At 34.9% G+C, this 16970-nt stretch overlaps 1 protein-coding gene across 1 annotated transcript; it reads left to right on the plus strand.

Annotated features, from left to right (window-relative positions):
• Positions 1-460: 460 nt before the first annotated feature.
• MSH4 (MUTS-like protein 4) lies at positions 461-16901 on the plus strand. Its single transcript, XM_011083103.3, has 24 exons — positions 461-560; positions 1680-1883; positions 1961-1996; positions 2081-2193; positions 2957-3002; positions 4388-4434; positions 4705-4812; positions 5468-5543; positions 6360-6432; positions 6536-6681; positions 6754-6839; positions 7728-7867; positions 7944-8083; positions 8166-8216; positions 9332-9395; positions 10535-10678; positions 10762-10829; positions 10946-11004; positions 11743-11899; positions 13904-13956; positions 14042-14140; positions 15760-15874; positions 15940-16062; positions 16422-16901. The coding sequence occupies exons 1-24, from the start codon at positions 495-497 to the stop codon at positions 16584-16586; spliced, it is 2379 nt and encodes a 792-aa protein (XP_011081405.1). The 5' UTR covers positions 461-494; the 3' UTR covers positions 16587-16901.
• The last annotated feature ends 69 nt before the right edge of the window (positions 16902-16970 follow it).

Here is a 16970-nt window from a genome sequence, read left to right on the forward strand (position 1 = left end):
CTCCTAATACTACAATAAATACCTCATATACTTTTTCTTAAACCAGGTAAGTATTCATTGATTTGATAATTCATAACCCACTCTCTCTAAACTTAACTTTACCCGGTGAATTGTTGTGTCGAGGGTAAAATTCGTGTTTCATCATTTCATCAAAATCACAACTACATCAGTTATAAAGTTAGCCCCACATTTTAAAAAATATCGCAAAGTTAATTCCAAATATTGCAATTTTTTGATGATGTGATTAACTTTGCAATATTTTTTTTAAAGTATGACATTAATATTAGCTATTTTAAGAAAATATAGGATTAATATGCAAACCATCCTATATTTTTGGACTAAAATTGTAATTTTCTCTATTTCAAAGCCCTCCACCTTTTTGATTTAGCATGGCTAATGACTAGTAAGAAGTACAAATAGGCTGGCGGGCATTGATAATACAAATACAAAATCAGTCTGGCTCTTCACTTTGCTCCTCCGTGTTGAGAATTCGAATGGAAGACGATACAGGAGAGAAATCCAGCTTCATCGTTGGTATCATTGAGAACCGCGCCAAAGAGGTCTCTGTTTACTGTTTCTATTTGCGTATAACACAACATTAGTACATGTGTCTGGATTCTGAATCACTCATTAATTATGGAGGAGCTTATGATACTTCATACACAATACCGTCCTTTTTATGCGATTGTAGATAACTTTGAAGTTTTCTGAATGAGCCTGTCATTGTGTTGTGATTATATCTCTAGTCGTGCAGTTGCGTAATGAATTTCATCCACAATTTGATGTAAAGTTGCATGTACTTGAGTACATGCGTGTTTATTTGTGAATATAGTCATTTTGGTATATCATATTGGAATAGCATCGATTTTCCTGTGCATGTGGATATTTGGAATTTTTTTTGAATAATCTGTTCATTGAGCTTACCACTCTATTTTTGTGTTTATGTTTCACAAAACTGATTTCGTTAGATGCAAGTGCTATTTTGGAGTTGCATGTATGTCCTGACTGCTAAATATTCATAATACCTATGTTATTCAACTGGAGTTTGTGTATGTGTGTTGGTACTTATACTAGGATGTCTTATTTGGATGAACTTCAATTTGCCTTTGAACCAAAAAGTTCATTGGGAAGCTATTGTTATTTATATGATGTATCTGTTGTGGCACAAAATTGATTTCACTTGATGCATGTACTATTGTAAAGTTGCATAAATTCTGTTTATTGGTCAATAAAGACAATTAAATGTGCATTCGGTGGATAAGGCAATGTGTTTAGAAGTGCAAACAAAAATTTATATGAATTTTAGACGGAACAAATGTGGCTATGAACTTGACTAGGAGGATAACAATTATATTTAAAATCGATGACTCCAAAGTGGATACACAATCTGTCAGCTATCCTTACATTTAAAAGTTTCCATTCTTTGGGAGGAAATGAATTCTAGAACAAGCTTTGGATTTGAACTTCATTGGCATATGCTGGTTACACTGTAGGTGTTCTGGTTAAATTTTCTTGTTACACCTTAAAATCTGATTCCGGGGAGGTCAATCAATCTAAGAATATAGATACTTCCACACTATTTATCGTTCCTAAATATGACTTCTAGAAATGCTAATTTTTAGTATGTTTATACCACTTACTGCAGTTGGTTAATGATTGTTGTACTATCTAACTTGTAGGTTGGAGTGGCTGCATTTGACTTGAGGTCAGCTTCATTTCACCTTTCTCAGTATATTGAGACGAGCAGCTCATACCAGAACACAAAAACACTACTGAATTTTTATGATCCTATGGTGATTATTGTTACACCTACTAAGCTGGCTCCTGATGGCATGGTTGGAGTTTCTGAGCTGGTTGACAGATTTTTCTCTTCAACCACAAAGGTAATCTATGACTGGATTTTGATTTTGTAATTCTTAGTGCCTAATAAAGTAAGATTGTCTTCTTTCTGCATCTACAGGTTATGATGGCTCGCAGTTGCTTTGATGACACCAGGGTAGCTACATGGCTGTGAATATATTACCTTGCTTATTATGCAGGAGTTGATGTATAATTTTAATTGCTGCATTGATCTTGATAGGGTGGTGCTCTAGTTAAAAACTTGGCAGCCAAGGAATCATCTGCTCTTGGTTTGGATACTTATTACAAGCAATATTATCTATGCTTGGCTGCAGCTGCTGCAACCATCAAGTGGTATTTCTACACTCAGGATTTCTTTAAATTTTAGAAGAGTGTTTGTTTACCTGATCGGGAAACGATAACAAAGAATATACTCTAAATTATGAGTTATCACTTGCTATTGTGATGCTTCATCTAGTTGCTGCTTTAGTTTAAACTTCACCCCCAGTTATACATCTGATAAAATTTATTTTGAAGACAAAAGGACTCAATGGAACTATAAAATGGTAATGTTAAACCAAAGCAAGTTCTTTATGGAGCTCATTCTACATGTTATATTTTCTGGAATGAGCCCTCCATAAGTCTTTCCCTCGTCAATTGATTTGATTGAATGTTTCAGAAAAATTGTTGGAGCTGGGTTACCTATGCTAGCCATCCCAGATTTACTGTTAGGTGTGCTGGCTGAGCACTGAAATGCCTTTGCTGGCCTCTTTTGCAACTGAATTTCAAATCTACCAATTTAAAGTTTAAGTGCGACATTATTGGTGAATGTAGTTATATCAGCAGAGAGGACCATAGTTCTTGTTAATAATGTCAACAACAATTCATACATCTTACTCTGTATTGGTATTCCATTGACTTGTGAATGTAAGTACTAAGAAGATTTACAAAAGAAGCCCATTCGATAAAATTTCCGTGATTATTAAGTAGGTCTCAGCAGTCACATGATCAACTATTTCTCTTGTCCTTTTTCCGGGGGCCCATCTGGTCTTGGAACTGTGTCTATTCTGCTTAAAAACATTTAGTTACATCTTTGAATCTTTTATATTATGCACAGGATAGAAGCAGAGAAGGGAGTCATCATCACTAACCACTCATTATCTGTAAGTCCTTGTCCTCTAAAGTAATCCTCCATCCCCTTCGAGCACAATAAAATTGAAAAATTGCTAGAAGAGTGAAATCTAGTTAAATATTTAGCAAAGAAAATCCTGAAGCATTGTATTCATGGATTTTGATAAAAGTTGATTTGACATTTATTTTAAAAAATACCAACTGTAGAATGAAATGCCTGAAGCATTGACATTCTTATCATGATTTCTATTTACCTAAATAGGACAAGGTAATATTATGAGAATATTATTTTTGGTTGAGAAATCGTCTAACATTAGGTTACAGTCTTCTTAGAGAACCACTTGTCTCTATTACTTCATGCGAGTTTTCTACTTTTCAAGTCATGGTTTATGGTTGGTCCATCTGAGTGACACGAAACTGAAATAAAAGCTGAAGCTACCACTTGATGATTTCATGTATTCTCGATAGATATGTGGTGTTGTTTATGGATGTTAGAAGATAAATACAACCTTAACTGCATATAATTGATATCTTCAACTCCCTCATCATTAATATGATAAACAAGAATAAACTTACTTTGATGTCTTCTAGTTCCTATGAAAGTGAAATATTCTAGAGAATTATTGCTTCTAATTTTCAAAGCATTATGAACAAATAAATTACAACCAATGATTTTTGAGCTATTATTGAACATTTCCTCCAGAATAAATGAATTGAGCATTCCAGCATTTTACTTTGGCTATGCACATTTTGATCATTGGGCCGCACCAGATTCGCCATACTTTTCTCTGGTTTAGATTAAGGAGATAATTAATTTTCTCTCTTATAACACTATGATCTTTTCCTGATGAATTTTAGGAGTATTATTTGTGGAACTGACATTGTTATCGCAATGCAAATTATTATGCGTATCTTCTCCAAAGATATGCACTCCCTTTTTCCAGTCTTCAGAATCCCAAGAATTTGGCCTGGACCATGCCTGGGAGTTGAAAAGAGCAGGAATCTTTTCTGTATCTTCACCTACTTCCAACAGTAAAAAAATTAAATCCATATAGGGAAACTTGAGTGTTTCAAGCAGTGGAGCCTAAAAGATGAATAATTATTTTAGGAAATGAAATACTGATGTAGAGGGCTCAAAATGGAAATATGAGTACTCCCTTATTCATACGCCAAGTATTTGTTTTGTCCAACATGGTTAGCTCCGCCCAGTCCCTCTTCTCACAGTTTGAAATAGAAGTTGTTCTTGTTCTGTCTAATTCTCTCTGCAGTTTCAAGAAATGATCTATGGTAATATGTGATCATGTGAACCATATATATTTGGCTTTACTTCATGATGATCTTTACTACATTGCAGAGTTATTGAGGTCTGCTTGTCTCATTGCAATTTCTCTCTATTGTGCGATTTTCTCTCTTTCAGGTTACTTTTAATGGATCATTCGACCACATGAATGTAGACGCCACTAGGTATCCTTCTACTTGAAAAGAATGCCACACTGCTTTCATTTTCAAAATTTCTTTGTTAACCTTTCTAGTCGGGTCCAAATATTCCAGGCTGCTGCTTAGCTTTATAGAGCAAAAGATTTTGGGTAATATGTTTGAAGCATTGTGCTTCCATTTTATCCTTTTCTTTTCTTTATTTATGGGCATTGATTCTCTTGAAAAGGCAGAAGCATTCATTTATCAGTCTTCGCTGCACCATTTAGTCGGTAGAGTTGTAACATACCCTGATGGCAGTGTCCAGAACTTGGAAATCATTGAGCCGATGCACTCTAGTCTTTGGGGCACTAACAACAAGAAGAGAAGTCTATTTCATATGCTCAAGACAACAAGGACCATTGGAGGGTATGCTTGTTAGTATTCATATTGATGTCATAATTTGCTCAGCAATTAATTTCAATGTAGCAATGTGTCTCAGCATACTGTTTCATGAGTAGCAGCTCTGCATCCAACTAATTAATAACTGGAAAAAGATTGTTTGTGTTCTCGGAGAGAGAGATGTAAGTTTCTCTTTGTTGAACTGGAGTGCTGGATACTAATGATTTTCTGGAAATGTTAAGGATGAATTTTCTTGGCTGCAGTTTAAATTTAGCCGTGGTGCTTAGCTTATTCATTATATACTTGTTTTGTGCTTTAGGGAAGACTCAAAGGCGATTTAAGGAGAAAAACTAGGTCTTATATGAAAAACATATTATCAGATACTACCAGCGGAACAAAATTAAAGTCTAAAATATTTTTAGTCCTATAAAGAAAGTTCTCTTGTACATCTGGCCATTGTGCAATTGATTGGAAAATGTAATTATAACAAAATGTAAGTCATACATTGATAGGTAATGAGGTGAGACAGAGGTTGAAACACACAATCCCAGCACACCTGACTTTGAAAAGAATACTAGGTCGATTTCATCTCTGCTGATTTTAGAATATGATTTGTCTGCAGAAGTGATACCATGTTTTCCTAATCAGAAATCTTATATATCTAGATTTCTGTTCTATGCAGGACTAGACTATTGCGAGCCAATCTTTTGCAGCCTCTCAAAGACATTGACACTATCAATGCCCGACTTGATTGCCTGGTAAATTTAGTATGATTCCCTCAAAAACTTAAAAACTACTCTTGCGTGTCTTTCTTCTTCTGATTAATATACTTTATGACTTTTAAATTAGAACAAGAAAATCTTGCAACTTGGCTTTGTCGCCAATCAATGTGATGTTATAGCATCTGATTGAAACAACATGCATCAATACTCTACCGCAGAACAGTATGAACTTGAAATAATGTGACTATTTGTTGCTTGAAATTATAGTGTATAAGTACCGCAACCAAAAGCATAAAGTTGAACACTTCAGTAATAAGTTTGCAACTCTAGCTGCTAAGTGTATTATAAAAATGCCTGGTCATCTTTGAATAATTCTTCTTGCAATTTAATTACTTCTCCTCGTCTTTCACAATGAGAATTCCTTTGCAGTAAGTGGATCTAGTAGCATCCGTGATATTACTGCTTAGTCCAATCAATCTCCATTTTATGTGGAAATGAATGATTAAGCTAGTTGTAAAGAGTAGGTTCCACTGATTCTGAAAACTCAAGTTTGTAATGTATTAAATGTAAGACCATTTATGGCTCAAGTTCATAAATAGAAAAGACATAAACCCCTTTCATTTAAGCCAATTTCATTTTTTGTTGTCTTGCAAGTGTTATTTTTACATAGTAGATGGCTGCGAGGGGAGACCCAATACTAGGTTGTTTGCTTGTTTGCCTTTGATATCTTGTTGAATTGCCTCATCAGCAAGCTTAAGCTTAAAAGAGAAAGGATGTCTAATATTAAAAAATAAAGCACAAATAGCTTCGAGTACACTATATTGCGAGTTTGATTGTTGAATTTAATTTCAGGATGAGTTGATGAGCAATGAGCAGCTGTTCTTTGGCTTGTCCCAGGCTCTTCGTATGTTTCCAAAGGAAACTGGTAAGCATTGGAAAATATAATGGAGATATTTACTTTGTAACTTTTGCAGCTGTGTGACACAGTTTTTTTTTATACAACTTTGTTGAATTCATGCTGTGTCCAGATAAAGTCCTTTGTCATTTTTGCTTTAAGCAAAAGAAAGTTACTAATGGGGTCCTGGCCATAGACAACTCCAGAAAGAGCCAAATATTGATCTCAAGCATTATTCTTCTTAAAACGGCTCTAGATGCATTACCATTACTCTCCAAGGTACATTAACCTTTCTGTGTGTATGTTGTATAGTTTAGTCCTGATGAGTTTCCAATCTTCAACCATTTTTAGGCGCTTAAGGATGCCAACTGTTTTCTACTCAGAAATGTTTACAAGTCTATATGTGCAAATGAAAAATTTTCTTCCATGAGGGAAAGGTATAGTTGGTATTTGCTTCTGCTATTAAGTTGTTCATGTTCATAATCATGCTCAACATCAAACAATCTTCCTGTTCTGATGGAGAATATATAATTTTGATTCTTATTAAGATCATATCAATCCATCATCATGGACAATGTAAGGATCTTATGTATTGTTTCACAATTCTCACATCTTTATTTGCCGCATGCACAAGTCGCTTAGGCCTTCTGCTTGTTAAGACAGGTGAATAAGCATTAAACAGTAAAAGAGATGTCTTCCAGTTTGTTTGAAAAACAATAGCTGGACATTCCGCCGGATGCATCAAAAAGTATATTATGCATGTTTCTTTCTTGCTCACGCTCTTGCTTCTTCTAGTTCCATCATAATCCCGTTTTTAAAATGCCATGGATAATAAATGTAAACCTGGTCGTGTTTTCTCTATGTTATTTAATGTTCAGCACTTCAATGTTGGTCTTTTGTGTGTTTGGACAAGAAACTATTTTTGTTGATAACCACGTGGATGCAAAGTCTTAACCATTAAATAAATTTAGAGTACATTGTTAAGTTTTGTTTTTCATGTTGATTGTATGCTATCCGTGTAATTGGACAATCGAAGAGGAATCATCAACTCTAACTTTGCTCATGCGTGTCACAGATAAAAGTGACATATCATTTATTTAAAAATTTGTTATTTTTTTTTAACTTGATTACCAGTAATCTGAGCTAGAATGGGTAATAAAATACCAAGGAAGCATTTTTATGCTGGCCATATCAAGGCCAATGGTGGTTATGTGTTCCAATTTTGTTGACTGCTTAATGAACTGCCACAGCTTTGGTGCCCATTAAATTTAGCGGCCATTTGATTAATGTGTAGTGTGTAATGATGATGAGACATTGTTGTTTAGGATTGGAGAGGTTATTGATGAAGATGTTCTTCATGCACGTGTCCCTTTTGTTGCTCGAACTCAGCAGTGTTTTGCTGTCAAGGCAGGAATTGATGGGCTACTAGATATTGCACGCAGATCTTTCTGTGACACCAGTGAAGGTTTTTCTACAAGATGAAGGGACGAATTCTGTCACCAACTATCCATTTCTTGCATTCTAATCAACTATCTCTGCAGCGATACATAACTTGGCCAACAAGTACCGAGAGGATTTCAAGCTGCCGAATTTGAAAATCCCATACAACAAAAGGCAAGGTTTCTACTTTAGCATACCTCAGAAGGATATACAGGGAAAACTTCCCAGCAAGTTCATCCAGGTTAATTAACAACACACTTAGTTTCTTTAAAGGTCCTTGTTGGACAATTTTCCCTTACATGCTCCTTATGGACTATTACCAGGTCATAAAACATGGAAACAACATACATTGCTCTTCTCTGGAACTGGCCTCTGTGAGTTGACTTATCACTTCACTTACCATAATCATACCCCATGATCATCACCTGCATTAATATTTAAAAGTAAGTATTATGTAACTATCTATGTCAGTGCTTATTGAGAGGAAGAAAATAATTGACACTTATCCACCTTTATGGTTCGGTATTCTTTCCCTAATCATTTTGTTTTGGTTGAATGAGATGTGGCCTTTTTTTGTTGTTGATCTTCAAGTGCGGCTGACGGCTGTGGGCTTCTTTTTGTTATTGATCCCTGAAAGAAGTAAATGCATAGGAACATTTAACATACAGATTAATCCCTTTTCAATTTTCTCTTGATAAAATGTTTATCCAGCTCCACATACTTTGTCCTATCATGAAGAACTGGATTGTGAGCTATTGAAAATGCTGTTTTGCTGTCACAATAGGCTTTCATTTATAATCATTAATTCTTTCAATAATCTCTTGATCCCTATTAATTGTCAATGGAAGAATATATTTCAGAGGAGACCAACATCTTAAGGCTTTTAACCACCCGTGGTAATGAAGGTCAAATAATTATGAAGAACAATTTTCCGTGGAACTTAAGCCTAGAGCTCTGATACAATGAAGTAAGGGATAATTTCTCCTCTACTTTTCACAACTAATAGAGTCAACTATATATACATGTTCTTACTCTCTAGTTAGGGATGCAACTCTATCAAATCTCTAATTTTAAGGACATAATGATCCTGGAATATCCCCTATTACGGCCAAGACACTATCTTGATTCAGCAAGTTTTATCCTCCTATTTACAGCTAAGATATCATTTTCCATTTACATCTAAGATACAAAATCTGCTGAATTATATCGTTTTCATCTGTAACCTCTCTTATCTCTATGCTGCTAAGTGATGCAAAGCAGAATCGCGTATCACAACCACGTAGCAAATATGATAAATGTTCACTGACATCTGTATTTTATTTATACCAAACGTCAACTAGGATCTGAGAGATTCCTAGATCCTGAAAATGCGTAGATCTGTCAGCATGTGTTCTGTTGTTTGTTAGACTTGTATATACTTGGGTACTAAACTGGCTTCCCCTCTTTCATGACCTAGATTAAATCCATGTTTAAATGCCTTTAATTGCAGCTGAATGTAAGGAACAAGTCTGCAGCTAAAGAGTGCTATATCCGGACTGAATTTTGCCTGGAAGGTTGGTCTAAACTTGACCGACTTAGTACCATCTTTAGTGTAACATATGTTTACTTGTCTCCTTAAGTTTCACTGAAAAAGCTATTTTGACCCATGACTGCTGACAATTAGTATTCACAAGTTGGTCTGATAGTAATATTTAATCAGGTTTTTCTGCATATTACAAGTTGACCACATTTATCCTGAGATCGCAAAAGTTCCATAGTGCACACAAGTTGTATATACTTTTATTAGTGCATGCTGATTAAGCTGTGCTTCAGAAAATTTTCTTTCCATTATGCTTGGATTGTGCAAGTGCTTGGTGCAGTTTCAGATACCCATTCTGGTGGAAGCACAAGGATAACAGACCTGAGTAAATTTCATACAGTAGTGTCTAAATTCTGTAGAGTTTATAGACTGAGATGCGTACAAATGGTTTTTGAGACTCTTACAAATTCATTAACACATAGGGCAGGCTGAATTTAACCCAATGCATTTGAACGTTGATCTACATCTGGATCGAAGCTTGCCTAGAAGCGGGAGAAAGACATGATAATCATATCACGTAATCTAGGAGATGTATATTTATCCTTGTCACAGAGAGAGTTCTACTCCAACACAAAGTTGGACAAGTCATAACCAACGAAAATATGGAGCATTATGGATCTTGGATCACATCTCAACCTATGCACCAATAGGGAAATTTTCCAAATTATCAGGATTATGTAAACTTTTTGAGTTTTTTTTGTAAGTGTTGCTTCCTCTGAGATACATATCCCTCTGATCTAGCTAAATTGGAAGATGACCTTTTTTTTATTAACCATCCAATTTGTTTCCTCCACTCCATACAATCTGTTTGTTTATTCAAGTGATAGCATTTATTTGACTTATGGAAATTTCTGCTGGAAAAGTACATGAATTTGACTATGCATCCATAACAGGGTTGTCTGCCTTTTCAACAGTACCTGAACTGAATTCAACAGTTAATATTTAATGTTTGGACGTTTGTCCTATTTTTGCTTGTAAATGTTTCTTTCTTACATCATCCATCCTTGATCAGTTTCTCAACCATCAAATCAACTTAAGTGGTTACATTTGTTCCAATCTTTGTTGGATAGAACAGTTATTATTTAACACCTGTGGCATGTTTTTAACACGCAGCCTTAATGGATGCCATAAGGGAGGATGTCTCTGTGCTCACTCTTCTAGCGGAGGTGTTATGCCTTCTGGATATGATAGTTAATTCATTTGCTCATACAATATCCATGAAGCCAGTTGACAAATATACTAGACCTCAGTTTACGTGTAAGTATAATCGTTACCTAGTTTTTTTTAGTTCATTGCCTCAGAGATATGATAATAATGACTGCATATGTCCGTTATTGTAGATGATGGTCCATTGGCAATTGATTCAGGAAGGCACCCAATTCTTGAAAGTGTCCACAATGAGTTTGTTGTAAGTTCATATTTTGACATTAACAATCACATCAGTTTGTTTTGGCTTGATAAACTTGTGAAATTTCAAAGTTGAAATAAAACACAAGTAAATGATATATTAATTTGCATTTCCAGGCGAACAACATTTTTCTGTCTGAAGCATCAAATATGATAATTGTTACAGGCCCAAACATGTAAGAAAATTTAGTCTTGAAATTTTTCTTTTTGGCATGGCCTTTTTGTGGTTTGATTGTTGGAATCTCTGTTTCTTGCAAGAATGCATTTACTTCAACCTGCTAGCAAGCGCTGGAACAAAAGCCATTGCAAATTTCTAGGATAATGCCTTGTTTCTCAGTTAGGCACAATGTTTATCTTCTCTCAAATGTTAAATATGTCACTACTGCACCATAATCTTTTCTGTCTTTGGTGAAAAAACTGGTGTTGTACAATAAAGTAAGTACATGTTAATCTGCAAATTGTAGTCTTGACCATCAGTACAGCATAATGGTCAAGTGGCTTACTAATAGACATAGTTGTGGAGTGCATACCACGAAAAAGGAGAGATTTTATCAGCTTGTTTGGCTTTGATTTAAAGAGGCTCAGATAATTAATTAAATAGGTTTGAAGAAGGGACACTGTAAATACTATGTAACCTCATAACAGACTCACAGCTATGGACTCTTGAATAGAGTGTCAATTGCTAGGGCATTACCACCATTACTAAGTCCATGGTTCTTTAGTTAAGCCCTTGTTTTGGGATTAAGTCCATGGCAAGTGCAGTTATACTTGTCATGTAATTAGTTTGGGTCGCCTAAATTTAATTTGGATAAAAATATTCCTTCAAGCACAGGCCGCAAACCACTTTAGTTGACTAAGTATAAGTTGAATCTTGATTCTTCTGAACAACTGTAACACATATTGTTTGCCTGTAGGAGTGGAAAGAGTACTTATCTTCAACAAGTTTGCTTGGTAGTCATCCTTGCTCAAATTGGTTGTTACGTTCCCGCCCGCTTTGCAACATTAAGAGTAGTTGATCGCATATTTACTAGGATGGGAACTATGGACAGTGTTGAATCAAATTCCAGCACGGTAAATATTTTTTATCTTGTATTTGTAAGGTTTCTAATTTGTCCTTGAATTTTTATATTGATAATAGTGAAGTATAACCTCCATTCCCGACTCCAGCCAACACGAATCCCTGAAAAACTAATTTCACAGACATGAGCAAATATCAAATAGAACGGCAAATTGGAGAAAGCAAAAAGAGAATATGGTGAATGAACAACAGAGAAGATAACATCAAAAATTGTTTATATACTTTTGTGGTTATGATAGCACGAAGTATTGTTTTATCACACTGCTAATCTATTGATGTTGGAAGCTGTATCTATTCTGATTGCAAGTGGTGGCTATTCTATATACGAATATGGGACTGGTTTCCTTACAGCTTCAGTTATGTCTACCGTTAAGACTATCTTATTCCAGCAAGATAGTTGAATGTTTGGGGCTTTGTGCTATCATTTAACTAGGAGCTGACTCAGTTTCTACACGGAGAAACTTCATTATGCTATTGTACTCCTTTGTCTTGGTGAAGTGTATGGCATGCATTTCAGAAACATTTGCAGGACTCTGGCAGTGAAGAAATAGAAGAGAATTGTAACTGTTATTTTCTGAAGAAATTTAGTCACAGTATAATGAATTCTATAAGCATGTCGATTTCATTATCTGTCATGAGATTTTCCATTTGATTTCAAAATATTGTACAAAATCATTATTTTAAAACCATAGAAGGTAGCTCTGACAAGCTTTCTTCGAGACGACGATAAATATATTTCCTAGAAGTTAGGCTAGTCAGTTGCAGGTAATAGTTAAAATTTCCTGTGACTTTGTCCAGTATTTTTCATTATCTTTTGTTTCTTGTTGCTGACATATAGCATGGATGATTAGTTCTCTTACTGTTTGCCTGCAAATAAATGCTATCAGTCCGCACAAACGTGAAGACTGTTGTGCATTTATGTCTTAACAATGGTGTAGACCATTAGTTCCTTGACTTTTTGCCTAATTTTAGCTTCATTTTGGATGAGCAAAGATGTCTGTTAATTATTGGTAATGCAGGCAGTAGGGTGATGGAATTGTCAATTGAATAATTGTCATTGTCCTGGTTTTAGAGCGAACTGATTATCATTCTCCTGGTTTTAGAGTGAACTGATTATGATTCTCCTAGTTCATTACTCCATCAATTAAAGCCTAACTCAACAGGGAGAATGGGTCCAAAAGCAGAAATCAGGATGGTGTGGAGTAGTTCATTTATGAGGGATTTGCAGGAACCTGTAAATAAATAAGATTTTGGAAAAAGATATATAGTTAGTCCAGATAAAAAATAAAAAGAACCAAAGATATAGTTTGAAATTTCACTAATGGATATTATACCAGAAAAAATGATGTTTAGAAATTTCACCTATGGGATATTATACCAGAAAATGATGTCTATTGGCTTTAGTCCTAGTCTATTATTTTATTGGCAGTCAAAAGAGAGGTAAAAGTCAGACCTATGATTCCCTTTTAACTCATCGAAATGCTCCAAGAAAACTAGAACAAGTTAGTATTCTTGCTCTTAGCAGTTAAGAGTTAACTTTCTAGGATTACGGCACATACTGGTAATAAGTTGTGTAAATAGGAAAAGTCCCTTGTAAATTATTATGTTAATTGTGGAAGCTAGTTCCCGATGTTATACAAGAGATTTTCTGTATGGAGCATACCTAAATTGAACCATTATGTTTATAGATATAACCCATCTAACATCATTGTTATGCTAGTTTAAGCTGAAAGTCTGAAAATGGTGATATATAGTTGTTGGCATCAGTAAAGAGAACTTCTTGTACTTGCCACAAAGCTAAAAGAATGTCCTCAAACAAATCCAATGGGGCAACTGAAAATAACCCATAGTTAAATACACCTTTGAATTGCCAAGTGAAGTGTGACTAATCATGTCATCTCATTGTGCAAAGCAATCTATTCCACTTGAATCAGGATTTTTTCTGCATAAAAGATCATGATGGTGGGCATTGTTTCTGTATGTTATTCATATTACAGTTTATGACAGAGATGAAGGAGACGGCGTTTATCTTGCAAAATGCTTCTCATAGGTACATTAGCAAACTATTGTTTGATCATTAATGTGCGGACTGGTTTCATAAATGGTGTCACATAGCTTTTCTGTGCTGTTCGCAGGAGTCTCATTGTTGTGGATGAATTAGGAAGAGCAACATCTTCCTCTGATGGGTTTGCAATTGCATGGAGTTGCTGCGAGCATCTGCTCGCTTTAAGAGCGTAATTCTTTTCATCACTTTACGTTTGTCAATTGACAAAAGAATCTTCTAGTATCTGAGTTCGTAAAAGCTTATAAAGATCTACATTGAATTAGTTGCTTAAAAAGTAGTGATGGATAATTCATTGTTTTGTCCGTTAAACTTCATCTCAGTGTAAGACAGAACTTGGGGATATTACCATATGATGCTATTGTATTTGGTAGGTAATAGCAACTCTAACAATAAATGGAACTAGCAATTCTCATTTAAGAAATGCATACACGTTTAGCATATAATAAATGCTGCTCCTGATGAGGGTCTGTTAACATTGTTAACTAAGCCATTGCACATATGTAATTTTGTTCGAATTAGCTGATCATTAAGCCATCATCATCGAGGTCTTTATAGGAGGAGAATACATTGAGTTGCTCCCATTTCTTGGTTCTTTTCCGTATGCTAGTGCAAGAAAGATCTTTCTGACTTTATCTGAAAATCTCAGTTAGCTTTCCTGCTGTGACATATTTCTAGCACTATTCCTGGAAATAGTATGTACCTGCAGTGTTCCAAGTGAAACTAATTGTATGACTGACTTTTCATTTGTGATTCCTTTCTCTCTTATCTTTGTATTAGCAACTTATGATTCAGCTGCCCCTTTCAAAGACAAGATTTTGATGATTCCTCTGATTTCTCTTCTTAAGAAGACACCATGATACTACAACAGTATGGATATATATTAGTGACAAAATGTGAAGTGAAGCTATTATATATTAAGTGGCAAAAACTTTTATTCGCCACTAATAATTTTAAGTTCCATAGTGCTAGAACAGTGTCCAAGTTTTCACTGTTGACTTATACCTAGACATGCATACTAACAACTAAAATACCTCTAAAAAAAAAAAAGTAACAACTAAAATACTATTCCTTGTTGCTATTAAGCTTGTGAACTATTGTTATGGCAAAATTGGAATTATTTTCAGTTGAAACATATTTCCGTGACTATTTTCACATTGCCATTAATACCTTTTAACTAATATTCTTGTTTCTTTTAGTGGGAGTTCAACAAAAGTTCTCATTTTCAAGCAGTTCCTAAAGTTCCTAAAGACAGATAGAGTACCCTTATTATGAGTATAACTTTGTAATTACTGCTATGATGCTTTACAATATAACTTACAATTTTTCTTACCTTTCCTTATAATGGGCCCTTGACTGCTAGTTCTTTATGAAGGTATATAATATAGTATATGTTGTTTATGAGTTATTTACATTGCTATCCTCTTCATTTCTTTTTTGTGCACTTAATCTTGGAACACTCTACTGCTAGATCACATATTTTGATCTTTCTATCAATAGTTCTTGACACAACATGCCATAATGTGTTTCTGGATTTGTGTTTAGTGTGTTTGACATTTATGAACAATCTCGTCTCATTTTGGCGAATTTTAGAGTGGTACATAGTAAACAAGTTAGGTAGCAAAAATACTGAAAACTTATGGTTTTGTTTATATTAATTGCTTGATTTCCTTTCAACTATTCTTGCGTCCATAAGTCCTATTTGTAAAAATTGGCCAGAGTCCTTCCCTAAATAGAAACAGGGAAAAGCATCACACACTACTAGATGAATTAACATTCTTTTGATTTCAGGTACACTATCTTTGCTTCTCATATGGAAAACCTATCTGAATTGGCCACCATTTATCCAAATGTCAAAATTGTTCACTTCGACGTTGAGATTAAGAACAAACGGATGGATTTCAAGGTAAGACAATCGATTAGATTTTATCTGATATATTACATATTCATACATCAACTGTCTTTTACCAGTTTCGACTGAAAGATGGGCCGAGGCATGTAGCACACTATGGCCTCATGCTAGCAGGAGTAGCTGGACTGCCAAGTTCTGTGATAGAGTCTGCTCAAAGCATCACATCAAAGATTACCGAAAAGGTAATACTTTTAAACCAGTAGGTCTCATCTCATTTGAGGTCTATAAATCGATGCATTCTTGGGTTGGACTATTTTGCAGCTTTGTTTTGAATTAATTGTAGGCCTGTTTTAGCAATGACTACATTTTTGAAGGAATAATGATTTACATATTTAAAGAGTACTGAGCTTTGTCTATTGTTTCACCCTGTGAGGTATTTCTTGCCCTTATCCAATTAATATTGGTGGCAAGTTGACTTAGAGCTTAGTTTTAGCTGAATTCAGCTTTTCTGCAGAGAATTCTCTGAAAGCTTGAACCTCAAGCAAACTTAGACGCCTGTTCATTCATTTTTGCTATTTTACATGTCAATATCATCGAATAGGAAGTGAAGAGAATAGAGCTTAATTTCCAGCAGCATCACGATATTCAAATGGCTTACCGTGTTGCTCAAAGACTCATATGCCTCAAATATTCCAACCAAGATGAGGACTCAATCCGGCAAGCACTGCAGAATCTTAAAGAAAGTTATATTAACGGCGGGCTTTAAAGCTTCGAAACAACTATTGGTGATTTAGTCTTTGTCATAGTTGAAACCATATTTAGGAATTTTCCTTCACTTGTTGTGGGGCTATTCTTGTAGCGCAGAAGATGAAATTTAACCTCTCATTGAAGCTATTGAAGGTTTGTACTTCGGATAGTTTCGAGTAGGGTATTTTCACTTTTTTGGTCCTCATTACTGCCATTAGTTCTGTGAATTCTATAGTTTCACCTTTGTCTTACATTGGCAATTTTAACAAAATTCTTCTCCGGGAACCAAAAATTTTAAATGTAAAAAGTGTTGGAGATTTGCTTGAATGAGATACTTTTATGTGGTGGCTATGAGATATTTTGAATATCATGTTCTAATTCTACATTTCATGTTCATGTGTGT

This window comes from Sesamum indicum, linkage group LG6, assembly GCF_026168435.1.
Source record: "Sesamum indicum cultivar Baizhima isolate 11 linkage group LG6, ASM2616843v1, whole genome shotgun sequence".
In the NCBI taxonomy this organism is placed as follows: Eukaryota; Viridiplantae; Streptophyta; class Magnoliopsida; order Lamiales; family Pedaliaceae; genus Sesamum; species Sesamum indicum.

Bases quoted from the DNA above. Each gene is read 5' to 3' on its own strand.
- MSH4 (XM_011083103.3), top strand. From the start codon at position 495: ATGGAAGACGATACAGGAGAGAAATCCAGCTTCATCGTTGGTATCATT. The intron at 3,003-4,387 runs GTAAGTCCTTGT...TCTCTCTTTCAG, and splicing joins TCACTAACCACTCATTATCT to GTTACTTTTAATGGATCATT. The intron at 10,679-10,761 runs GTAAGTATAATC...CCGTTATTGTAG, and splicing joins TACTAGACCTCAGTTTACGT to ATGATGGTCCATTGGCAATT.